The 24,447-nt window shown below is 55.1% G+C and overlaps 2 protein-coding genes and 2 long non-coding RNA genes across 5 annotated transcripts; 2 read left to right on the top strand and 2 right to left on the bottom strand.

The window, feature by feature from the left end:
• The first annotated feature begins 15 nt into the window (after positions 1 to 15).
• On the top strand, positions 16 to 3,073 carry LOC147827546 (uncharacterized). Its single transcript, XR_015452184.1, has 2 exons — positions 16 to 966; positions 1,097 to 3,073. It is a non-coding gene; the product is annotated as an uncharacterized LOC147827546 (long non-coding RNA).
• Eno2 (enolase 2) lies at positions 2,982 to 9,352 on the bottom strand. Its single transcript, NM_001310254.1, has 11 exons — positions 9,225 to 9,352; positions 8,709 to 8,804; positions 8,496 to 8,554; positions 8,263 to 8,332; positions 7,773 to 7,906; positions 7,398 to 7,620; positions 6,320 to 6,517; positions 4,887 to 5,088; positions 4,555 to 4,663; positions 4,189 to 4,247; positions 2,982 to 3,895 (listed from the first exon to the last, which is right to left on the bottom strand). Exons 1-11 carry the CDS (start codon positions 9,307 to 9,309, stop codon positions 3,826 to 3,828), a joined length of 1,305 nt encoding a protein of 434 aa, NP_001297183.1. The 5' UTR covers positions 9,310 to 9,352; the 3' UTR covers positions 2,982 to 3,825.
• LOC147827547 (uncharacterized) lies at positions 9,214 to 22,713 on the top strand. 2 transcript variants are annotated; one of them, XR_015452180.1, is made up of 2 exons: positions 9,214 to 9,351; positions 21,309 to 22,713. It is a non-coding gene; the product is annotated as an uncharacterized LOC147827547 (long non-coding RNA). The 2 variants fall into 2 exon arrangements; XR_015452179.1 differs by lacking the exon at positions 9,214 to 9,351 and adding an exon at positions 9,995 to 10,138.
• Positions 11,173 to 16,519, bottom strand: Lrrc23 (leucine rich repeat containing 23). The gene is given in 7 exon segments (XM_021248030.2): positions 11,173 to 11,215; positions 11,217 to 11,444; positions 13,440 to 13,576; positions 14,146 to 14,276; positions 15,305 to 15,558; positions 16,165 to 16,274; positions 16,368 to 16,519. Coding segments are annotated over 7 exon segments (1,023 nt in total). The 5' UTR covers positions 16,488 to 16,519.
• Positions 22,714 to 24,447: the final 1,734 nt, after the last annotated feature.

Consider the following 24,447-nt stretch of genomic DNA (forward strand, 5'->3'; position numbering starts at 1 on the left):
GAGCCGGGCCGGGAAGTTCGGGGCGGCGGGTTCTGCGGTCGGCGTGAGGCGGGAGGAGCGGGGGCTGGGGGGGGGCTGTGCTCAAGAGAATGCGTTGGAGTTTGGGGACTTCAAGGAGGGACAAATTGAGAAAAATGAAGACACGTGTAGAGCAGGGGTTTCTGGAAGAAAGTCGAATCCGCAGGGTGGCTGGGGTGGGCAGAGGGGTGAGGGAGGAGGTCCGGAGAGGTGTGAGGAGGCAGCGGGAAGGCGGGCGCAGGAACCCTCAAAGGGACGCGGCGGGGCCAGGAGCCTGCCCAGGCCACACTGGGCTCTGAGCGGCAGGCACCGTCCTGTGGGGGGGGCTTCGCTCAAGCTGGGGGGTTTCCTTTGGCAGACAAGTCGGAGAGAATGGGTTAAGATGGGAAGGAACTGGAAGATAAACAGGGCCATCGGTGGCAACATGGAGGGAAGGTCGTGGATGGAGAAAGAGGAGTATGAGGGGGAGACTGAAATGCGGGGTGCGGGCCCTGGGCAGCCAAGGCCTACAACAAGAGGGGCCGTGGTCCGCAGGCTCCTCCTCCTCCTGCCACCTCCATGCTCCTCCTCAGAGCGGTTTGAAGTCGTCACTCTGGTATCTGAGGTCACAAGGAAGGGGTCAGGTGGGGATTGGGCCCGCGTGGCCCGCCTCCCCCCATACGGCAGGCTTTTCCCAGCCTGGCCTTTCCCCTCCACTGCTCCGCAGGCTGTCGGTGCCGGCCACCCCCGTCTTCACCCTTGAAGCCGGCACCCCCACCATCCACCGCCAGTGCCCTCTTCTGGGCTCCCTCCCTGGCCTCACACCAAGCAGCAACATCTCCCAGGACAAAGGACACCAGAAAGACGGGGCAATTTTTGGCTGCTGAAATTGGGAAGGCCGGAGAAAAGGAGGGAGGCAGGCTGGGAAGCAGGAAGAGCTGGAGCTGGAGTCTGGACTGGGAAACCTGGGTAGCGCTCCAGATTTGGGGTGGCAGTAGGGTACTGCGGGGCCAGTGCAGCGGGTGCTGAACCCGCAGGCGCTCACCTGCCTGCTGGGAAAGGGGGTTGGCTCTGTAGCCACACAGATTTTGTGTCACAGTTCCTTAGGCCAGACTCATCCAAGTTCTGGGAGCACTGAAACACTCTAAACAGATTGCAAAGCGCTGGGGAGCAAGGAACAAGAGCAAGAATGCCCCCTCTGCCTGGGAATGAATCATCACTCTGAAGTCTTCCCGGGGCCGCCGGACTCACTTTACGGCCTGTGCCCACCTCCCTGGCCCCTCGGACCACCCCCTGTCCCCTGCCTCCCTCCTGCGCGGCTCTACACCCTCTGCTCCTCCACCCCCATTGTAGTTCCAAGGCTCCTCCTTCCCCCTGCGCCCTCTCCCCGTTGGTTTCCTCCCTTTCTGACCCTCAGTTCAGCCTCTCACTGGGCCCTGGCCCAGGCCCTTCCCAAATCCCTTTCTGTCTGAGCTTTTCTCCCTTGTTTTTTAAGCTCTAAAACATGGACCAGGATGGTTCCTTATCTGAGCCTAAAAACAAATTAGTCAGAGGTAGGGACAGGGCACGGAGAGTGTGGAAGGGAAGCCAGGGCCTAGCCCCTCCGATTCCTCCCTTACCTGAGGCCAGGCTCACAACTCTGGCGCACACACCCACACAGCCCCACCGTCCACCAGCCCCACTCAGGCCCCAGCCCCCCACAACCACTGGTCTCCAGGCAACGGCACAAAAGGAAAGTGGAGAGAGGGGCCTGGGAGGCCCAGGCAGAGCTAGCTGTAACCCAATCCAACCCAGTACCTGTCAGAGGAGGCGACCTGGGGAAGAAAGAACCGGGGTTCGGAAAGGTGGCTCCAACTACACTAGTTCTGCTAGCCTGAGGGTTACTGAGGAAGGCTGGGGTCGTGGACCCCAGAGAAAACAGCCACAGAGAAGAGTGCTGTGAGCCCCAAGGGTGCGAGCGGAAGGGAAAGAGGAGATGCCCGCGTGGAAATTGAGGCACGGGGCACTGAAAATGGCTGAGGCAGGCATCAGGGACACGGGAATGAAGGCAGAGACGTGGACCGTGCCCATACTCAACTGGAATCTCTGAGCCCTGGAGGGTGCTGCATGGCAGGAGCCAGGAGAAAACTCAGGGAAGTGGAGGGAGGTCCCCGGAGAGTGCAGCCTTGAAATTGTGCCCACCTCGTGTGGGCGGGACCTCTCGTGCCTGTCCCGCAGAACTTCGATTCCCCCTAGCGGCCGAAGCTGCCTGCAAGCCGGTTTGTCCCCCAGAGTGGTCCCTGCCCTGCCCCTTGAGCAGCTTGTTTCGAGACTGTGGCCACACACGGCACCCTGCCGCCTTCCAGCCAGCCCTGGGCCTGCCGAGCTCTGGGGGTCCCGAGACCAGTCTTCAGCTTGTCGGAGGACTCAGTTGCCTCAGCCCCAGCTCTTCACTCCGGCACCCTCCTTCCCTCCCCAGTTCCCCATCCTGCAAGGCCTGATGCCCATGGGTCTTCTACCTTAGAAATAGCCAGGAATTTGTGGGCAGGAGCCCAGCCATGCCACTTTACCCCTTCTTTGGCAAGGCGTCTGGGAATCTGGAAATACCTTAGACTATTTTCCTCCCAAATTCTCCCAACTATGCACACGTCATTTCTACTTCCAGGGAATCCAAGACCCCAGGTTAAGAATGCCTCAGGCTGGGGATTTAGCTCAGTGGTTTCACCACCTGCTGCGCAAGCGCAAGGACCCGAATTCAATCCCCGGTACCAAAAAAAGAATGCCTGATGCCCTGGGTCCTGGGGCCAGGCTTGCTGCTGAGAAGGCAGGGCCAACGTGGGCTCCACCTCTCCAGGTGGGGTGGGCAGTGCCATGGCTGTGGCTGAGGTCGTTCAGCTGGTCTTCCTCATGCCCCCAGCTCTGCTATCCAGCAGCACCACCATCCAGGTCCTCCATCTTCGCTCCCCTCACAGGTGGCAGAGTAACACCCCTCAGACACAAGAATGCACTGTGATTCAGACTTTAATGGTGGTGTCATTTCAATGCCACAGTGGTGGTGGCAAGTGGAACACAGCACAGGAGAGTGAGCCGGTGCTCTGGTGCAACTGGAGGAGGAACGGGAACCTGGGGCTGGGGAGAGAAGATAGGGGAGGAGCCCGCCGGGCACACACCCCAATCTGGACCAACCCAGGCTTCACTTAAAACAAACAACACAACTGCTGTTAAGGCCATCTTTGGTTACCCCTCCTGTGCCAGTCAGCGAGACCTCTTGTCTAGCTCCTCATGGGATCTACAGCCACATGAAATACAGATGCAGTCCCCTCAAGTCAGGCCACTTTTAGGGCCTAGGGTTATAGAGAAATGAATAATTAACAGGATAAGTGAAAAATAAATAAATGGATAAATAAATACGCTAAAGCCCTAGCTAGGTATGACCACACCCCTGTACACTCCACACAGTTCATGGGTCACACGAAACATGGAAGAGTGGGACAGGGACAGCACAGTGACACGTGGCCCCACTCCCAACACCGCAACACGCCAGCCCCAAAGCCCCCTTCACAGACACACGTTCTTCCTCTGACCCCTGCCAATCCTCCATCTCATTTCCAGGGAAGAGAAAACAGAAAGGGGACATGGAGAGTGAGAAACCCCAGAGGACAAGGCTCAAAGAGGAGGGAGAGCAGAGAAGCGGGCTTGGGTTTGCCAAGGAGCAGCCAGAGCAGGTTAGTCAGGGTTCTGGTCACCCTGGGCTGGGGACGGTGATGGGGGTGACTATCACAGGTCAGGACAGGAGGAGGAGGGTCCAGGAGGACAGGACAGAGCCAAGCATCCGGGCAAGCGGCGGGTTCACAGCACACTGGGGTTGCGGAAATTATGTCCAGCGAAGCGAGCTTCATCTCCCAACTCTTCTTCAATTCTGAGAGAGAAGCAGAAGTGAGACAGTCAGGCTGCTAGAGGTGGAACAGTGGACAACCTTTTGTCTACGTGTGTGAGAAAGGCAGGGGGAGGGGAGTACTGGGGACTGAAGTCAGGGTTGCTCTGCCAGCTACAGCCCCAGTGTTTGTTTTTCAGACAGGGTCTCACTATGCAGTCCAGGATGGCCTCAAACTCACTTTGATCCTCCTGCCTCCCTCAGTACTGTGATTATAGGCATGAAAAATTTGGTTTTTTAACCATGTGGCTTTGGGCTCCCATTCCCCAGTAGCTCACCTCATGAGCTGGTTGTACTTAGCCAGACGCTCAGAACGGCAGGGGGCACCAGTCTTGATCTGAAACATTCCCAAAAGACAGGCAGCTCAGCCACTGTCCCCTTCACCCACTCTCAGTTCTCTTTCTGGTACTGGGAAAGGACCTAGGGCCTCCCACTGAGCCACACCCCAGCAGGCACCGAAACCTACTGCCGAACCTTCCCAGATGCCCTCCAGCACCTGACAGAGACCCAGCTGGTGTAGAACCCACCAATCCCACCAAGACACACACACACACACACACACACACACACACACACACACACACACACACACACACACACACACACACACACACACACACACACACACGAAGGCTGCCCCTCACCTGGCCAGTGCATAGCCCCACGACCAGGTCAGCAATGAAGGTGTCCTCGGTCTCCCCTGAGCGGTGACTCACCATGACACCCCAGCCATTCTCCTGCGCCAGTTTGCACCTGTGCCCAGATGCCAGCCCTGAGACCCGGCCGCACACCTGTGCTGCCCAGCCCCGCTCACCCTTGGTCTGTGGCGAGAAACACCAGGAGGGGACAGGGATCCAGGGGCACAGACAGCAGAGCTGAGAGAACAGGAAGGGACTCGGGTTCCCTGCTCCCTTCAGCAGCCATGGGCAAGGGAAGCCTATGGCAACGGGGCAGGAGCCAGCCAGGAGCCACTCACGCCTGGATGGCCTCGGTCACCGAGCCGATCTGGTTGACCTTGAGCAGCAGGCAGTTGCAGGCCTTTTCCTCCACTGCCCGCTCGATGCGCTTTGGGTTGGTCACTGTCAGGTCATCACCCACAATCTGGATCCCCACGTTGGCCGTGAACTTGGACCAGGCTGCCCAGTCATCCTGGTCAAACGGGTCCTCGATGGAGACCACTGCAGAGGGAGTGTGAGGGCACTGTCACCCTGTCTGGATCTCTGCTGCGGCAGGGACGCTGCCCTTTGATTTCCTGAAATGTTCAGGTCTCCTGACTAACAAAGCCTGCTGCTCCTTGTCCACCCACTCTCCCCAAAATAAAGTAAGCCTGCCCCAGCTGCTTTTTATGTTCTTTTTTCTGAGACAAGGTCTCGCTATGTAGTTCAAGCTGGACTTGAACTCACTATGTAGCCCAGATTGGCCTCAAATTCATGGTGATCCTCCTGCCTCAGCCTCCTGAGTGCTGGAATTACAAGTGTGCACCACCACGCCCAGCTTGTCTATTTATCTTTCTATCTTTCTATGTTCTTTTATTTTTTGAGTGTCTCACTAAGTGACTAAGGTGCCCAGGCTGGGCTCAAAATTGCAATCCTCCTGTATCAGCTTCCCAGAGTTCTGGGATCACAGGCATGTGCAACCACCCCCTACTCCTGATTCTTACTTCATAAACCTTCCAGTAACAAGAGTTCAAACCTTCCTCACAACTTCACTTTGCACTTTCCTATTTTCACTGCCAGGAAGCCCTTCCTCATTGTTAGTCCAGCTCCTTCCTGCTGCAATCAATGTCTGTCTCTTCTTGCTCTGTCTTGGGAAGACAGAGCCAGCCCGACTCTGCCCCTGGGCAGAAGCCTTCACTAGGCCTGGAGAGGGTAGGTAGTTTAGTCTCTCCTCAGCCATCTTCTTCATTCACACATTACTCACAGCTCCATTCTGCAGCCACGATTTCAATCAAAGAAACGGAAATGCACTAGTGCACTCCTAGGCCAGGCCAGCCTGTCTCACCATCCTGGTTCCTACCCCATCCCCATGACCCCAGTGGCTTCTAATCAGGATGGAAGCAGATGGAAACTGAAGCATCACAGGGCCCTGCACATTTACACAGCGCGCAAAGCCCTGTCTGCCGAAGGCTCCTTCAACCTGGCACTAGTTCCCAGTTCTCCTTCCTCTTGGCACACTTCCACCTGGGGGTTGAGTTAGTACCCACGAAGTCCAGAGTTGCCCCAACAGGTCTACCTGTGCCCCCTCTCTCCCACATCCCCTTTCTTTCTCTCTTTCTCTCTTTTTTCTTTCTTTTTGGCTGTATTCAAACATGGTCTCACTCTGTAGTTCAGGCTGGCCTTGAACTCACAGAGATCCTCCTGCCTCAGGCTCCCGAGTACTGGGATTCCAGGCCTACACCCCAGTTCTCACCAGGATAGTCCCTGACAAAGTCCTGGTAGAGCGCCCCCAGCTGGTCCCCAGTGATGTATCGGGAAGGATCTGCTGGGGACTTGAAGTCCAAGTCATATTTGCCATCGTGGTAAAACTCGGAGGCAGCTACATCCATGCCGATGACGATCTTTTCCGTGTAGCCAGCCTTATCAATGGCCTCCTTCACCAGCTCCAAGGCTAGAGATGGAAGAAAGTGATATTGTGAGGAGGAGAGGGCAGGGAAGGAAGAGCGAGAGGAAAGAAAGTCCGCAGGGTGGAAGACAGCTGCCTGGGCCAGTGTGGCTACTGGGGTTGTGGGGGTGGCGCCTAGGTCTGAGGGGAGAAGGAACAGAGCTGATACTAACAGTCAGCGTTTTTATTGGTGTCATGTCACCCCGGCACTGTACATATGTGGTCTCCCTTCATCCTCGCACCAGGACAAGGCAGAAACTGTTATATTCCCACTTCACAGGTAAGAACAAGGAAGCGTGGAGAGGTGTGACCCCAGAAGCTTTGTTTGTTTTGCTGTCTGTGATCAAATCCAAGGCTGGGCAAGGGCTCTACCACCGAGCTCCACCCTACCCACGTTTTTTAGGCACAGTCTTGCTAAACCACACCCAGGCTGGCCTTGAACTTGTAATCTTGCTCTAGCTGCCTGGGCAGCTAGGGTTACAGGTGTGTGCCATCGCTCTGGCTGAGAACCTTGACTCTTAAGTACTACCTACATAGTTTCTATTCAATACAGTTTCTCCCAGGGCACAGGAAAATTAGAAATCCTGGAGGCCTCAGAGGCCAGGGTGGGGCAGTGTACATGAGGAATGGGTTCCCTAATTGTGGTGTATTTCATCAACCCGAGGCGCCTATGGTCGGTCACCTGGACCATCCTCAGGACCCTCAGGGCTCCATTGAGAACTTACAGATGCCACCAGGTCTGGCTAAGCAGGTAAAACACCGTCCTCCTGGCTCAGCCTGTGAACCTGGGAGGCCCCAGAGCCATCCCCATGCTCTGAGGGGCTCAGCAGAGTGCCTTCCTGTTGTCCCCAGAAGGCAGTGGGCTTTGAGCTGGAGCTGGCCTCACCTTCACTGTTCTCCAGGATGTTGGGAGCAAAGCCGCCTTCGTCCCCCACGTTGGTGGCATCCTTGCCGTACTTGTCCTTGATGACTCCCTTGAGTGTGTGGTAGACCTCCGCCCCGAGTCGCATAGCGTCCCGGAAGCTCTCGGCCCCCACGGGGAGGATCATGAACTCCTGCATGGCCAGCTTGTTTCCAGCATGGGAGCCGCCATTGATCACATTGAAGGCCTGGGGAGCCACAGGTGGAGCCCGGAGGGTTAACCCAGGATTCCAACCCGGGCCGAGGCACCGACAGATGCTGCCCTGTCACTGCCCCACCCTTCCTCACAAGGGGTCACCCCTGACACCTGGGGACAGGGACACAGGCAGGCACAGCTCACCGGCACAGGCAGGATGAGGTCTGAGTTCCCGGCCAGCTGAGCGATGTGGCGATAGAGAGGCAGCCCCCGCTCCGCCGCCCCTGCCTTACACACGGCCAGGGACACACCCAGGATGGCGTTGGCCCCAAACTTGGCTGGGAGATTGCAGAAGAAGGAATAAGCCCAAACACCCCCTTTCTGTTGTCTGCCTCCACGGGTGTCCCCACAGTGAGCCAGTAAAGGAGACTCACCCTCCCCACTCCAGCCCTCTCAACGGCTGACTTTCTGGGCACAGGGAGGAGGTGGGGAGGGGTGGCTGGAAGGGCAGGAAGCCTCTCCTTTTTCGAAGCAGCCCCAGACAGTCTCCTGCCAACTCCCACCTCTTACGGTACAGAGCAGTTCTCTCTTCTGTCTGATGTCCCTACCTCCCACCGCAGCGGCCTCAGGAGGGGGACTGTCGCTTGAGGAAGCCCCCCCAGTTCACCCTCACATTCTCCTGCCTCCTGCTTACATTTGTTCTCGGTCCCATCCAGCTCCAGCATGAGGTTGTCCAGCTTCTCTTGCTCCACCACAGACAGACCCTGTGGACAGAACTGCATCACACACGGCCGCAGGGAGCTGGGCCCCACGGCACACAGGGCGTCCTGGTCCCCGGGACAGCAGCCTGTCAGTACAGGGAGGCCCATGGGTGCAGGGGCGGGAAGGAGTCTCTCCCCCCATCCGGGCCCCAGGGGCAGGCCTCACTGAGCCCAGGAGGGCCGGTGCGATGGTGGTATTGATGTGGTCCACTGCCTTCAGGACACCTGCGGAGAGGGGGAGGCTGGTCAGGGTCAGGCAGGGGCGGCCTGGGAGGGGCAGCCAAGGGAAGTGAGGAGAACGCACATAGGAGAGGGCGGGACTGCAGGAGGGAAGGGCATGGCTGAGGAGCGGCAGGGGCTGGAGAAGAAAAGCCCTCACCTTTGCCTAAGTAGCGCTGTTTGTCCCCATCCCTCAGTTCCAAGGCCTCATAGATGCCAGTGGAAGCTCCGCTGGGGACTGCAGCCCGGAAAAGACCTGGGAGACGTCACAGTGAGGACAGGGCACTGCAGGACCAGGGATTCCGCCGGCCCTCCAGGCCTCCCTCCACAGTACACCACACACACACTCACACGCGCGCACACCTGAGCCAGCCGCACAAGCAGTGGCCTCTTCATCCACCCAGCTGAGATCCCGCAGGCACAAGTAGGAGCCCACAGAAGTGAAGCTACGCCAGGCAGCTCACGTGCACGTGTGCAAACACACGTGTGTTCAGGCACACACGCAGAGGCAGGGCACGTCTCCCACTAAACCAGAACACAGGAACCCCCACAGCCCAGCCCTGGAAGCCCGGCCCAGCCGGACCCCTCGGGTGCCAAGGCGGGGGCCTCCCCACCCGGCCAGGCCAGCCGCAGCTGCAGCCTCAGCTCCTCGGAGAAGCGGGAGCCCCACCCATACCTTTGGCAGTGTGGAGATCCACTTCCACGGTGGGGTTCCCACGGGAGTCCAGGATCTCCCGGGCCCAGAGCCTCTCCATGGACATGACGGCTGGGGTTCCTGGGTTGGAAGCGAAGGAAGGCAAAAGGTAAGAGGCTTAGGGGGCGGAGCCTGAGCGCAGAGGGAGGCGCGGGAGGCTGAGAAAGAGGTTACTGCAGTCGGTGGGGGTGGGGAGGAGCGGGCCCCTCCCCCCGGGGAAGAAGGTCAATGCAGTGAGGAAGGGGAGGTCACTGCAGTGGGGGGCGGGTAGGTTCCGAAAACCAGAAGATAGGCGAACACCGCAGGGAGGAGGGGGAGGGGCCTGGCAGAGGTTCACAGGCGTCCGGGTAGGTTCGCCGGCCGTGGGGTCCCCAGATCGCGCCAGAGCGCACGGAATGGTTGCCAGGCCGGATTTCCCAAAAGCCGGGAAGAACCGTCTCCTGCAGACCCGCATCCTGTCCCAACTCAGCGCCCCAGCCCACCTGGCCCTACCACGCTAGGGTCCCTCCTCTTCCCGAGGGACGTACAGCAGAGGAGTCTGGGGGCAAGTCCTGCGGAAGAGGTCCTGGGGAGCAGGGTCCTGGGGACGGGGTCCTGGGGGGCCCTCCAGCCCTGGGGCCGGGGTGGGCTGGGGGAGGATGAGAGGGCCCCGCGCCTTCCATCCCTCCTGGGCAGCTGCAGCGGAGGGCGACGTGGGGACGCGTGGGGAGGGGGCTTCTAAGGGAAGTCTGGGGGTCGAGAAAGGCGAGAGAAGACGGTTCCCCAAATGCAAGGCAGGAAAGGACGTGCAGGGATGAAGTAAATGCAGAGCCCGCGGAGACGCCGAACTTAGGAGCCGATGGGCAGGCCCCGGCGAAGGCGGAGGCGAAGGGCAGAGGCCCGGCCGGGCCCAGCAGGTGCGCAGCGCCCCCGGGCGCGAGGCGGAAGGCCAGGCGGGAGGCCGGGCGGGGGCGGGGCGGCAGGGCCGGGCCTCACCTCGCTCGGGCTGCGGGCTCGGCGGCGACGCAGGGAGGACGCGAGTGGCGGCGGCAGCGGCTGCTGCTCCCGGAGCGGGCGGGGGGCGGCGCCTGCAGGGCCGTCGGGCGCATGTGACCCGGAGCCCCCGATGAGTCAGGAACTGCCGGCGGAGGCCACGTACGAGCCGCTGGGGGGCCGAGGGGGGCACCAGGGGCGGGGCGAGCCGGGCCCACGCGCGCTGCTACCCACTCCCGAGCAGCCCTGAGCAGACAGGTGCGGCCCCGCAGCGTAAGCCGACGCAGTGTCTCACAAAGCAGGTTAGGCCCCGAGTACCCGGATGTCTCTTTATTCGAAACCCCAGCTGTCGCCCCGAAGGGCCCGGCAGGCTCCAGGCATACACCCATCGCTGAGCCCGGGCATCATCAGCTCTGGGGCAGAGGGGGAGCCTCGGTCTCCCTGTTGCCCCGTTTGGGCCTCACGATGAGTGTGAATGCGGGTCCCCACCCCCACCAGCAGTTTCATCAGCTCCTTGGTACAGGGCCGCCGTCGCTGCTTTCCTTCTCTGGGGAAGAGCAGAAGGAAAGCCTCTGCCCTGTGTGTCCAGCTGCCTCACCTGCCCGGCTCCTTTCTCCTCCCAGATTTCAGCCCAGGGTCTTCCTCTCCTCCTTCTCTTCCAGGCCCACTTCTTTCTTCATGTACCACTAGCCAGCTCCGGCTGGCTTCCCTTCATCTACGCCCCAGACCTGCCCTTCCTAGGATTTTCGCTCAGGCTCTGGCCTCCTGTTGTCTCCCCTATGCCCTCCTGGGTTCAGGTCCCCTCACCCCGATTCTGATATCTCCTAGGCTTTTTGCCTTGGCCCTGACCCGCCCATCTCCTCCTTCTGCAGCTTCTGTTTCCCACCTGCCCAGCCCTAGGCCTTTGCTCGCTACCTCCTGCCAGCTCCCTTACTGTGCTTGGGGACCAGCACTGCTGCTAGACAGAGGGCAGGTCTCCCTCCAGGCCATGCTCAGGCTCGCTCCTGCTCCTGGTCCTCCTTCATCCTCTGACGTTTCTCGTCAGCCTCAGCCCTCTCTTCCTCCTCGTAGAAGTCCTTGTCCAGGCGCTCCAGGTGCGGCATCTGCACCAGGGCCTCCTGGTGGTAGTCGGTCTCGTCTGTGCACGGGTTCTCCAGCAGCACCAGAGCTCGCAGTTTAGGCAGGTCCCGAAGCTTGGCCAGCTCCCCCAGGCTGGTTATTGCGTTGCCCCTGCCAGCGTGGTTAGGAGTGGGTTGCCCAGGAATAATGGGCTTTCGTTGCCAGCTCTTAGGAGTGGGGTCCCTGGGGCCCCTCCCACCAGGCCTCAGTTTCCCTCGAAGCACTGGGTGCTGCCCAGTCCCCCTCCTGTCCTGCTTCTGCCCTTCAAGGAACCCCTGAGGGCCACATTCTGCCCTGTTACGTGCTGCCATTCACCTGCTGGGGCAGCAGCAGGCCACACTGTCCTGCAGGGGAGGAACAGGTGTCAGTGCAGGTGAGAAGGCAAGGTCCAGGCCGTCGAGGAGGACCTGGCATCTAACACCAGCTCAGGTGGGTGCTGTGTCGCTGCTGCCCGAGGAGGGAACCTGGAGCGAGGGCCAGTGGTCTCCCAATGGGCCTCTGGTGGGCTACTGTGTCTTTATTCTCCTGTTCTTCCTGCAAGCCTTTATACAGTGTACCCAAGTGGTTCAGCCTGGTACCATGGATGTGCTAGGCCCTATAAGGAGTGTTCTGCACTTTGTGGGATGTGCATCATCTCTGCCCTTTGTCGTTTAGATCTGGTATCTGCAGATACCCACCCCCCATCTCTGAGCATGGCCAGTTAATGGCCGGTGAGGAAGGGTCTGTTACACGCACACACACACACACATGCGCGCGCGATCCATGACGGCAGAGCTAATGGCCAAGAAATTGACCCAGACCCTGGGACTGGGGCTTCCAGGTGCATTACCCACTTCTGTGGCCAGCTGGAGGATTTTTTGTTTGTTTGCTTGAGCTAGGGTCTTGCTATGTAGTCCAGGCTGGCTTTGAACTCACTATGATCCCCCTGCCCCAGCCTCCTAAGTGTTGGAATTATAGGTGTGTGGCACCATGTCCTGCTGAAGAATTTGTTCTTGTTACCTCCTAAGGAAAGACAGTTTCCTTACACTTTTACTTAAATACATATAAAGCCAGGTGCAGTGGCACACACCTGTAATCGAAAGTTTGAGCCCATCCTGCACCATTTAGAGACTTAACAAGATCCTGACTCAAAAAGAAAAAGAAAAAGAAAAGGTGGAGGGAAGAGGGGCCGGGGATGTAGCTCAGTGTGAAGGCTCTGAATTCAATCCCCAGTACTGAAGGAAAAGAAAAGAAACACACATAGACCCTCCGGGGCTGGAGGAAAAGCTCAGTGTGAGAGCCACACTTAGCATGAATGAGGCCAGGGTTTAATCCCCAGGGCCACAAAACAGAGTAAGAAAAGAACCGGGGACTTAGCTCAGTGGCACCATGCCTGCCTCGAAGGCAAAAGGTCCTGAGTTCGATTCCTGGTACCAAAAAAAAGGAAGAAAAAAAATCCGCCACTGTATGAGTTGCTGACAAAATCTCCCTTTCCCACCCTCCAGTCTCCTCCTGAGAGTTTCTTTCAGATATTATCCTCTGCTCAAGCTGGAGGGCATCCGTATGTCAGCACAGGGACTGTCACTTAGGTGGGGGTCGGGAGGAGAGAGGCAAGAAATGGGAAGGGAAACGGGGCAGTGGGAATTTATACAGGACAGGGCCAGCGAAAGTTGGAGCTGGAGATGTGGCTCAGTGGCAGAGCACTTGCCTGGCCTGTGTGGGTCCCTGGGTTCAATCCCCAGCACAAAAACAAACAAAAATGGGCGGGTCCAAAAGAGAGCTGGAGCCAGACTCTGAATTCTTGAAGAACAGGGGCCACAGGTGCACTGGTACTTTTCCAGCTACTTTGGAGGCTGAGGCAGGAGGACTGCTGGAGTCCAGGAGTGCAAGGACAGCCTGGACAACATAGTAAGACCTCACTATGGAAGGAAGGAGGGGAAGGGGAAGGGGGGAAGAGAAGAAAAGAACAGAGACTTCCTTTAGGGGTTAGGGAAGCAGGGGCATCAGGAGGCGATGAGGGGAGGACCAGTCTGTGGGCTAGAATGGGGGACTGGGGCTGGAGGAAAACAGGCTCCAAAGCTCCTCCTGGCCAGGCAGGCACAGGGCGGGGCTGGGAAGGGACCGCACCTCAAGTTGAGGTACTGCAGCGACTGCATTTCCTTGGAAAAGCCGCTCAGAGATTCGATGTGGTTGTCTCGAAGATGTAAGGTGGTGAGGTCGCTTAGGTTCTCCAAGCCTTCCACGTTCTTCAGCATGTTCTGGGCCTGCGCCCCAAGACACAGGAGATGGAGAGAGGACAGGATGGAGAGGGAAGGGACGGACATCAGAAAGAGATAAAGCAAAAGTGAAAATGCAAGAGACAGGAGAGCAGGGTGGGAGAGGGAAAGGGGCATTAAGGAGCTGAAAAGTCCCCGAGAGGCTGGGCCCACAACTCAGGGGCAGAGTGCTTGGCTGGGATGGAGGGCCCTGGGTCCATCTCAGGGAAAGGTCCCATGTAACCCCCTCCTGAGGTCCCAGCAAAGCCACCTCTAAGTAAGGTAGAGACTTCACCCCACCTCCAGGGCCAGGGGCCCCTGACATGAGACTGCAGTGTCCCTTGGAGTGAAGCAGCTCCAGTCTAAAAGGCTGACTGTAAGTGGCCGCCTAAGCCTGTCCACTGTGCCCCAGTCAAGCACAGGATGCTGCACCAGAGCAGACTACTCTGTTCTCACATCACAGCCCAGTGCCCCCTGGCCAAGGAGGGCTCCACTGATGACACGGGCTTTTCACAACAGAGCCTACAGTAGCCCTAGCACCCTCACTCCCCAAACCACCCTTCGGCCCAGGGAACTACCAGAAAGAGCTTCTTCAGCTTCGGGAGGTTGATCCCTGCGGTGGTGTACAGCTGGTTCCCCCGGAGCTCCAGGGTGTGCAGGCTCTGCAGCTTCTCAGGGTCTAGGCTGGTCACCACCTGGATGTGGTTCCCTGGGGAGGAGGGGATCTGCACTCAGAGGGCCACTCCGAATGGTCAGCATCACAGCCCAGACTAACAGCTTCTCCTTGTAACACAAAAAGGAGGATGAGGAAGGCCAGCTCTCAACACTTCCTCTGGATCCCTGAGCAGGTGGACCCAGTGGAGACATCCACTAAGCCTTTGAGACTGAGCGACCCACGCATCTGGCTCCCTCTCCTTCAGCCCTTTGCTCAGATGTCTGCATGATGCTTATCCTAACCAACCTGTTCCAAATTGTCACTTGTGCCTCCCCCATTCTGCTTTCACCAGTCTATTTTTCCGTAGCAGGTATCTCCTCTTTGCATAATATATAATTTTACTTATTTATTGTGTTTATTGTTAATTATCTGCCCTCACTAGAATATAAGCTATGAGAGAACAGGGACTTTTTTTTCCCAGTACTGGGGATTAAACGAAGGACCTTTGCACTGAGCCTATATCCCTAGCCCTTTCTGTTTTTTATTTTGTGATAGAATCTTGCTAAGTTGCCCAGGCTGAGGTCAAACTTTTGATCTCCTGCCTCAGCCTCCCAGAGTGCTGAGATTCCAGGCATGAGCCATCGTGTCTAGCTGAGAATAGGAATGTTTGTTTTGTTCAAGGCCATACCCCCAGCATGAAGAATTGTGATAACAAATCCTCATATGTGTCCTGATTTTTTTTTTGATGCTAGGGATGGATCAAATCCAGGACCTTGAGCTGGGCATGGTAGTGCACAACTGTAATCCCAGCACTCAGGAGGCAGAGGCAGGAGGATCACTATGAGTTTGAGACCAGCCTGGGCTACATAGTGAGTTCACTGGCCACAGTGAGGTACATAGCGAGACCCTGTTTCATCAAAACAAAACACAATTCTATCACTGAGCTATATCCCCGGCTCTGTGAGTGTCTTAGTGAATGAATGCATGCAGGTTGCTCTATGGCACAATGAAGGACCACACTGCCCACTTCTATCAGCCCCAGGCTAGGACGGAAGGAGTCATAGCTCGGTATGAGGACCTGCCTTTGAGATCCAGGCTCACTAGCCGAGGATGACAGATGCCTTCAGTGTCGGTGATCTGGTTGTAGGCAAAGCTGGCGATCTGCAGGTAGGGCAGCTCGTTCAGCTGGGCACTCCGAAGCTGGTTGCCATCGGCCTTGAGCCACAGCAGGTGGGTGAGGTTATTGAGCGGTGCCAGGTCTGTCAGGTGGTTCTCAGAGATATCCACATAGCGCAGATGGATGTAGGAGCATAGCAAGGAGATGTCTGTCAGGTCTCTTGGAGATGCAGGGAGGGGAGAACCAGGTTTGGGAAAAGAATGAGGAGAACTGGCAGAAGTGCTAAAGCCAAGGGCAACATAGAAAGGGCTTACAGTGAATGGGGAGGGGAAGGGGTAACCTGGGAGGGGTGAGGAAGGGGAGAGAAGGCAGTTGTGTGTGTGTGTCCCTGAGAAGGGAACCCAGGACTTGCTCCATCCCCAGCCCAGAGGTGGGTCCCTAATGGTGGACTGCCTGTGCCTCCATGAGGGACACAGACCACACACTCTGAAAGACGGTGAGAATCCGGCAGAAATACCCCACACACATGCACACGCACACGTACACTCAGCCTCCGGGTTCTCAGAGTCTTCTGAGTTTGTCCTTGTGCCTCATGCTCTGGGGATGAACCAGGGCCTCCTGCACACTGGGCAAGGGCTCTCCACTGAGTTAGACACTGGCCCCCAGGGAGACCTGGAGGTCCTGAAAGGTAGACCCCATCCTTCCCTCAGCCACTGGGCCTGCATGAGAGATCCAGTCTGCATCAAACACCAGGCACAGGAGTGGGAAAACAGATGGGGTCCCACAATCTCTCAATCATTGGTGGCTGTGTTCTCCAGAACACACCTGTCTTTAAGATCCAGCTTCACATAAGCATGCGCCAGCCCATTGCCTGTCTTACAGAGCATAGACAGCCCTTCCTTCACCATCTCCTCCGTCAGGGGCGTGGGCAGCCACTGCAGGAGCAAAGGGCGTCCCAGTCCCAGTCTCCTCCAGGCCACTGGCTCCCAGCCCTCACCCTAGGCGCCCTCCCCTTTCCCGCCTCTCACTTCTTCAGTCAAGTCTTCCCCCTCTTTCCTGTAGTCTTCCCACTCCTCTGTGTCCTTATCATCTTCTTTTTCCAGATCATCCTGCTCTGGCTCCAAGTTGTCCAGATCTTCGTCTGACATCTTTCTCCTTGTGGGAAGGTCCCAGAGTCAGATCAAGCTCAGTCCTCCTCCTGAGAAAGAAGGTCTGGGCTTCCTGCAACCCCAGCTCCCTCACCTCTCTTGACCAGTACCTGCCCATCGCCCATCACCCCGACTCCCAACTGTGCTTCATCTCCTGCTGCAAACATCTCCTGCTGACTCCCACCTTCGTTTCATGCTTTCCATACACAACCCTCTCCCCTCAGGACGCCCTCTCAGACCCCTAGACCTTTCTAGCCTTCCCTCCCCGCCTAGCCCCATTTCCCTCTGTCCTCTGTCCCCCCACCCAATCCCCCTTCCCAAAGGGGCGCAGACCCCGGCTTTCTCAACTGGAAGCAGTTGTGGGGAAGGTCTCGGTTCAAACCGGAAGCGTTGCTTTGGAAGAGGGGTAAGGGGCAAGGGTTGTGTACTGGTGTTATGGCAACGGAGGGGCGGAGCGCCTGGCCCCTGCAGTCTGCGTCCAAAAAGGTGGATCAGAGGTTGCCTGGTTACGGGGTCAACTTCCGAGTCCCAGGAACCCGGATGAGGCAGGACAGGGTGGCGCTCACCGGCGGAGGCTGCAAAACGGTGGGCAGGGCTTAGCACAGGGGAGTGGGCGGGGCTACCCATACGTCACCTGAGGCTTTAAAGGGATAGGTCACCTTCACTACAAAAGTACTGTACAGTATTGTGAATTTAGGAAAAATTTATCACTAGAAGCAAAAGGGGTGGATGAGTGTGGGAGTCGCTAGGTGTAGCAAGAAGTGTCAAGGTAAGTTGTCTTGTTCCCATATAGGCCCCGCCCATTAGTTATTTTCAGGTAAAACTTGGAAGATGATTTCATGGAATAAAAGGAGCCCATGCCGAGGTACTGTATCTTAAAACCTGGGTTAGAATCTTGGCAGATCTGCAGTATGCCAGCAACTAAATAAACTAGGTAAACTAAGGCAAGATGAGCTAAGCTTCAAGAGAAATTAGAGTGCAAAACACAAAGAACTGACAGAATCTGCAGGCCACAGGCAGCCTGGCAAGCAGCAGCAGCAAACAGCAGCAAACCTGCAGCTTCACGCCTCCTCTGCCCCCGTTGCCTGCCCTTTTGAGCGCGCCAGAGCCTTACAGAAGAAGCACTTAGGTTCGAGAGCTTCCTTGTGCTTGGTTACCCCCATCTAGTGAGGGCTTTTCTCTGTTCAAACAAACCATACCCAATACCGGTCCCCACTGCTTGCTGTTCTGTCACCTAACTTCTTTGTCGCCTCAGAACAAGAACCCAAAGGGAGGAAGCTGGTGACACAGCAATTGTGAGGGGAAAGAAAGGATAAGTATGAGGGCACTCTGAAAGTTGGAAGTGCTATGTCCATTGTTTCTGGCCACTCAGATCCAGCAGACCAAATCAAAGGAACACAGATTGTACAGCTAGGGGCTGATGGACCACTCTCCTCCACTCACCTGAACCTAGGCAGCACCCCAGGGCCAACCCCCACGACTTTTGTCCTAAGGTCCACTACCTGGAGCCAGAGAAAAAGATCACAACCTCCCCCATGGGGAGAAGCTTCATTTGCCTGTAATTCGGAACTGGGAGGCAGAGGCAGGAGGGTCAAGCCCAGACTGGGTTACATAGTGAGTTCAAGGCCAGCCTGAACAGCATAGCAAGACCCTGTCTCAAAAAACCCAACAAACAAAAAACCAAGAAAAGAATAACAGATACCCCTGGAAATTCCAAAATCCCAAACCAGGATGCATGCCTACTAGACTTGGGGGGATGACCTATCATAACCTTTCTTCACCTAGAAATCATTAAAGGCTCATGCATATGGACTGCATCTCATGCATCCAAGTGTATCAGAGGGAATTATGGGAAAGGAGGTCCACTGTAGAAACAGATGAGTGACTCAGCACCCTGTCAATCGTGTTGTCAATCACACTCGAAGACCCAATAGGAGGGGCCCTGGACCCCTCCCAACATTTTAAAATCTTTGTTTTTTTCTGTTTGTTTACATTTTAAATTCTTTTTTTTTTTTTTTTTTTTTGTACCGGGGATCGAACTCAGGTCCTTGTGCTTGTGCAGCAGGGGGTGAAACCACTGAGCTAAATCCCCGACCCCTATATTTTAAGTTCTTAAGCCCAATGCCCTGACCTGCTCCTGACAGGTGAGTGCACCTTTGCCCTTTGTACTTCATTAATGGGCTCCAGGGCCTTCAGGGGCTCAGAGGCTGGCATGGAATTAGGCACACCAGTAATTCCAGATAACGAGATGCCAGCCTGCATGATGCAGCCTTTCCTAAGTGCCAGGAGGTGAAGCTTTTGCAGTGCTGGAGATTGAGCCCAGAGCCCTTACCACTGACCCCCACAGCAGCCCAGGAGTGACTTTGTAGCACACGGGTAGAAAGTTTCAACGTTCAAGGTGGATTCCAAGTAGGGAAAGAGCTGTGGTATGGCCTGGATGAGAGGCGGGTGACTCTGCCTGCCGGGACAGCTGGCGTGGGGAGGGCACAGACGCAGGGAGCAGCCCATGGCAGTAAGGAGCTGAGCCTTCTCCCAGAGCCGTGGGCAACCATGTGCCTTGTGTTCAGTTGGCAAGGACTGGAGCTAGGCTGCCTCACCAGGCTACGTACTTCATGACACCCAACAGCCTTCCCCACCAGCCAGTCTAGATGAATCTAATTTGTGACAAAAGCGTTATTTAATTGAAACGAAAGTACAGGCCAGGGCTATAGCTCAGTGGTACCCATTTGTGAGGCCCTAGGTTCAAATCTTAGCACCACAAATAACGACAACAACAAAGCAAATAATAGGAAGTGTATAGGGAGGGACATAGAAGTTCAGGATGCCTCAGTGCCACCATCTTTCTTTAATATATACATTTTTAGGGCCAGGGATTTAGCTCAGTGGTTCCGCTGCTTACCTCACAAGCAGAAGGTCCTGAGTTCGATCCCCATTACCAACCCCCCCCAAATACCCCATATATATATATATATATATATATATATATATATATATATGCATTTTTTAAAAATGTAAATGGCAGGGCTGGGATTTAGCTCATTGGTTCTGCCACCTGCCTCACAAGTGCAAGGACCCAAGTTCGATCCCCAGTACCAAAAAAAATGTAAATGGCAGAACTGGGCATGGTGGTGCATGCCTGTAATTCTAGTACTCAGGAGGCTGAAGCAGGAGGGATCTCTGCCAGTTCGAGGCCAGCCTGGGCTGCATAGTGAGTTCAAGGCCAGCCTGGGCAACTGACCAACTTAGTAAGATCCTTTCTCAAAATGAAAAATTTAAAGGACTGGATCTATAACTCAGTGCAAAAGCCCTGCATTCAGGCCTCAGTACTGTAAAAACAAAGCAAAACAAAAATGACATGAGTCATAGTAAATAATGCTCGAGCCGGGGATTTAGCTCAGTGGTTTTGCCGCCTGCTGTGCAAGTGCAAGGACCCAAGTTCGATCCCCGGTACCAAAACCAAAACCAAAACAAACAAACATAGTAAATACTGCTCATCAATTGGATCTTTTTTTTTTTTTTTTTGGTACTGGGGATTGAACTCGGGTCCTTGTGCTTGCACAGCAGGCGGCAAAACCACTGGGCTAAATTCCCAGCCTCACCAATTGGATTTTTAAATTTAACAATGTTTTGAGCCAGGCATGGTGGAGCACACCTGTAATCCTACCACTAGGGAGGCTGAGCCAGGAGGATCGCCATGAGTTCAAAGCCAGCCTGGCCTACATAGTGAGACCTTGTCTCAAAAAAACAAATAATAGGGCCAGGGATTTAGCTCAATGGTGCCGTCGCCTGCCTCGGAAGCACAAGGTCCTGAGTTCGATCCCTGGTACCAAGAACAAAAACAAAACAAATAATAAGTTTTGGGCTTTTTTCATATCACTAAATGTAGATCCACATTTTCCATTTTGTTTTTGTTTTGGTACCAGGGATCGAACTCGGGACCTTGCCCTTGCAAGGAAGGCAGCAGAACCACTGAGCTAAATTCCTGGCCCATACCTCTTGTTTTTATGCTTGTCTAGTCTTTATTATATAACTGTACTATAACTTTTTTTGGTACTGGGGATGGAACTCCAGTCCTTGCGCTTTCGCAGCTCGCAGCAACACCACTGAGCTATATCTCTGGCCCTCTGTACTAATAACTTTTAACTGTTCCCTATTGATGGGTATAACTTTAAAGAAACTCTCAGGGCTAGGTGTGAGGCTGAAGGGTGAGGTTCTCGTCTAGCATGTGTGAGGCCAGGTCGCACCCTCTGCACCACACACAGACACACAAAAAGACAAAAAGTGGTCAACATTAAAAATAAAGTGCCAGGCTTGGTGGGGGGTCAGGACTGGGGAGGCTGAGGCAGGAGAATTGCAGCGAGTTCAAGGCCAGCCAGAACTACATAGAGAGACCCTGTCTCAAAAAAAAACCCCAAAACACCCTAAATAAATAAAGCCTCAATTATGAGATTCGCAGGAGCACTCTGGCAGTTGCACCTCCTCTGGAGCTGGCGTAGTGTGGGACAGGGCAGCCCCTTAGCGGCCGGGCCTTTTCCGGAGCAGAGCATCCCAGAGGCGAGGACGCGCGCCAGGCGAGGGCAGTGGGGCTGGCAGGCGAAGCCGGCACCGCCCGCGGCCGCTCGGGGGCGCGCGAGGCACTCGGGCGTGAGACTGCGGGCCGCGCAGCCCACATGACCATCGGCGTAGGGAGCCCCCCACCGCTGTGGTTACGTAACGGGCGGGATGGGGCGGGGCGGGGCGGGGCCCGGGTTTCCCATCTTCTAGTCGGAAGCCATTTCCTTCCTACTCTTGGGTGATTTACCTTTTCTACATTTCACGCAGAAATCTGTAAAAATTGGAAAAATTAATCGTGGGCGTGAAAGGAGATGCGGAGTTTCGTCGTGTGCACTTTTAACGTGGCCATCGCCCCTTCCGTGCCCTGCCAGGGGAGACCAAACTGTCCTTGCCTTGACCGGGCTGGACCTCTGCGCATCTCGGCTTTCACTGTGGCTCTGGTGCGTCTTCAAGTGAGGCCCCCGCGCTTTAGAGCCCTCCTCCGTGATCATGGCATCCGAACGCAGTCCGGCCACCTCATCTGGCTCCCAAGCAAGGAAGCAGCAATCCCTTTCTGACCTGAAAGAAAACTAGCTTACTAAGCGAGAGGTGAGGTGTCCGTCTGGAAAGTGGCACAAAAATAATGGCTTCAAGAAAAGCACACGCCTGTAATCCCAGCTCTCAGGGAGGCTGAGGCAGGAGGATCAGAAGTTTGAACCCAGCCTGGGCAGTTTAGCGAACAAGTGAGACCATGTCTCAAAAATTGAGAGAGAGGGGAGTATCCACCGGTGCAATCAAGATTCAAGAGATTTGTGAAACCGGCTCATCAGGTTATACAATTGCTACAATGACACCAAAGTGCGCGTTATTAATCTTTTTTTTTTTTTTTTTTTGGTACCGGGGATCAAACTCGGGACCTTGCGCTTGCAAGGCAGGCGCCGGAAGCACTGAGCTAAATCCCCAGCCCATATTAATCTTTAATGAAGACTGAAATTGAACATTGCTGGAGAAAGGCCCCAGGAGCCCCTCCCCCTCAGCACCACCCACTTCCCCCAGCATGCCTTGCTCAGCGCTGTGCAGGCCGACCCTCCTCCTCCTGGATCCTAAACTGGGTCCTCCGCATCATTTACACCGAACAGGAAGTGGATGTGGGATGAATGTGATTGGGAATTTAATGATTTCTGTGAGACAGAGGTGAAACTCATTGTTCATATGGCCTAGCAAGGGAATCGGGATGGTTTTGTAGACATCACTGAATAAGAAATTAAGGATTTTTTTTTCAGGACTGGAGATTGTACTCCAGGCCTCGCTCTGAGCTGCAGATAGGGTCCCACTAAATTGGACAGGCTGGAGTTGAACTTTCACTTTTCCTGACACAGTCGCCTAAGTAGCTGGGATTACAGGTGTGCACCATGGCTCCTGATTTAAGAATTTCTTGAGAGCCACAGAGAATAATAATAAAATAGGGCTGGGGATGTAGCGCAGTGGTGCCATGCCTGCCTGGTAAGCACAAGGACCTGAGTTCGATTTCTGGTACCAGATAATAAATAAATAAATAAATGAATAGCTTAGGGAGCTGATAAATCATCCTCGAAAGACAAAGATAGGGCCGGGGATTTAGCTCAGTGGTTTCGCCGCCTGCTGCGCAAGCGCAAGGACCTGAGTTCGATCCCCGGTACCAAAAAAACAAAAACGACAAAGATAACTAGGACGAGAAGATCAGTTTAAATCGTTGTAGATTGGATGTTGGGAAATAGGAAGAAAGTGTTCAAACGGCAAGGGGAACAAAGGAGGAGGGAGAAAGGAAGAGACAAGAAAAAAAGTGAAACTAGAAGGAAAAAATGGAAATGAACCTTTTGTACATAGGGAGGGGAGGGGGCTTGAGGGAGGAATGGGGTAAAATAAAATGTATTGTAAAAATGGTTCTAAATTTACTGAAGTGTCCCACGCTGTAAAATACCTCAATGACTTAATTTCTGAATAAAGCCCATGTATTAAATGTGGTTAAGTTGGTACCTGGTAATTCTTTGTAACTCAGCAATTCTATTATGAATTTGTATCCAATAGAAATACATGCTGGGCTGGGTGAGTTCAGGTTTAGAGGCCCTAGGTTCTTTACCAACACTAGAAAAAAGAAAAACGAGTTACTATGTACATGATGTACAAGCCTTTTGGTGGACCTAGGCATGCTTTGTGGGGGAAAGGGAGAGACTGAGGCAGGAAACTAGGGCCAGTGTGCATATGCCAGGCAAGGGCTCTGCCACTGACCTACATTCCCCAGGCCCCACTTCTGAAGATTGAACCCAGGGCCTTTGCCCTGAGCTACATCCCTCAGCCCCCCTCCCTTTAAACTTTATTTTTTTTATTTTTTGAGATAGGGTCTCAATATGTAGTTCAGGCTGCCCTTGCCTGTAACTCACAGCAATCTTGCCTCAGCCTCTTGAGTGCTGGGATTACAGGTGTATGCCACCACACCAAGCTACGTGCTAAACTTTTATAAATGTCTTCGAATCATCTTTGAAGACTCATTACTAAATCTCCAGTACTTAGCACAAGTCATTGAATGGGAGCCAGAAACTGCCCTAAATGCTTTACATATAAGCTTGTTGCATCCTACACAATAGACGCTCTGATAAATAGGCACAGGAGGTCAATGCAGGCTGGCCTTCGGGTGTTTATGCCCAGTCTGGTTCAGCATCTTTGGCCTCTTTCACGTGCCTTGCTATAGAGTGGCACTTAGGAAATGTTCAGGAAACAATAGCTATGCTCAGGGAGTGCTTGCTATGCACCAGGCTCTGTGCTAAGTGCTCTACCTGGATTTTTTTTTTTTTTTAACAGTTTCCCTTTGTTGCCTAGGCTGACCTAAAGTCACTATCTTCTTGCCTCAGCCATCCGAATAGCTGGGACTACAAGCACATGCCACCTCGCTTGGTTTCACCTAGACTGTTTCAACTCTAAAGCAACTTTGTGATGTAAGTACCATCCTTATTCCCATTTTACATAAGAGAAAACAAGTTTGGATAGTTTGGCAACCGCCCCAGACCTTCCCTTGGAACAGCCCTCTGAACTAGGACAAAGAAGTGAGCAGTAGTCTCAGCCACTCAGGAGGCTGAGGCTGGAGGATGCTTCAGTGCGGGCTACTTGGAGAGACCCGAATCTCAAAACAACAGAGCCTTAGCCCTGAGGTCTACAGAGTGAGAGAGACCATCAGTCTAGGAAGGGCCTGGCGTGCGGTGTGGGGCAGCCGAGACCTAGACACCTACAGCTGGACCCCGGGACACAGTTGGGAACCTCTGGTGTCCGCGCAGGCTGGCTCCGCCCAGGGCAGGAAGGGTCCAGCCCGGCAGCGGTGACCCAGAATCTCGGGGCCTCGGAAACCAAGCGGACACGGGGAAGCCCTTCCTCGACCTCACGCCCGACCGGCCAC

This window comes from Heterocephalus glaber, unplaced genomic scaffold (genome assembly GCF_053883595.1).
Source record: "Heterocephalus glaber isolate CG9 unplaced genomic scaffold, H.glaber_assembly_v1.0 deba00001444, whole genome shotgun sequence".
In the NCBI taxonomy this organism is placed as follows: Eukaryota; Metazoa; Chordata; class Mammalia; order Rodentia; family Bathyergidae; genus Heterocephalus; species Heterocephalus glaber.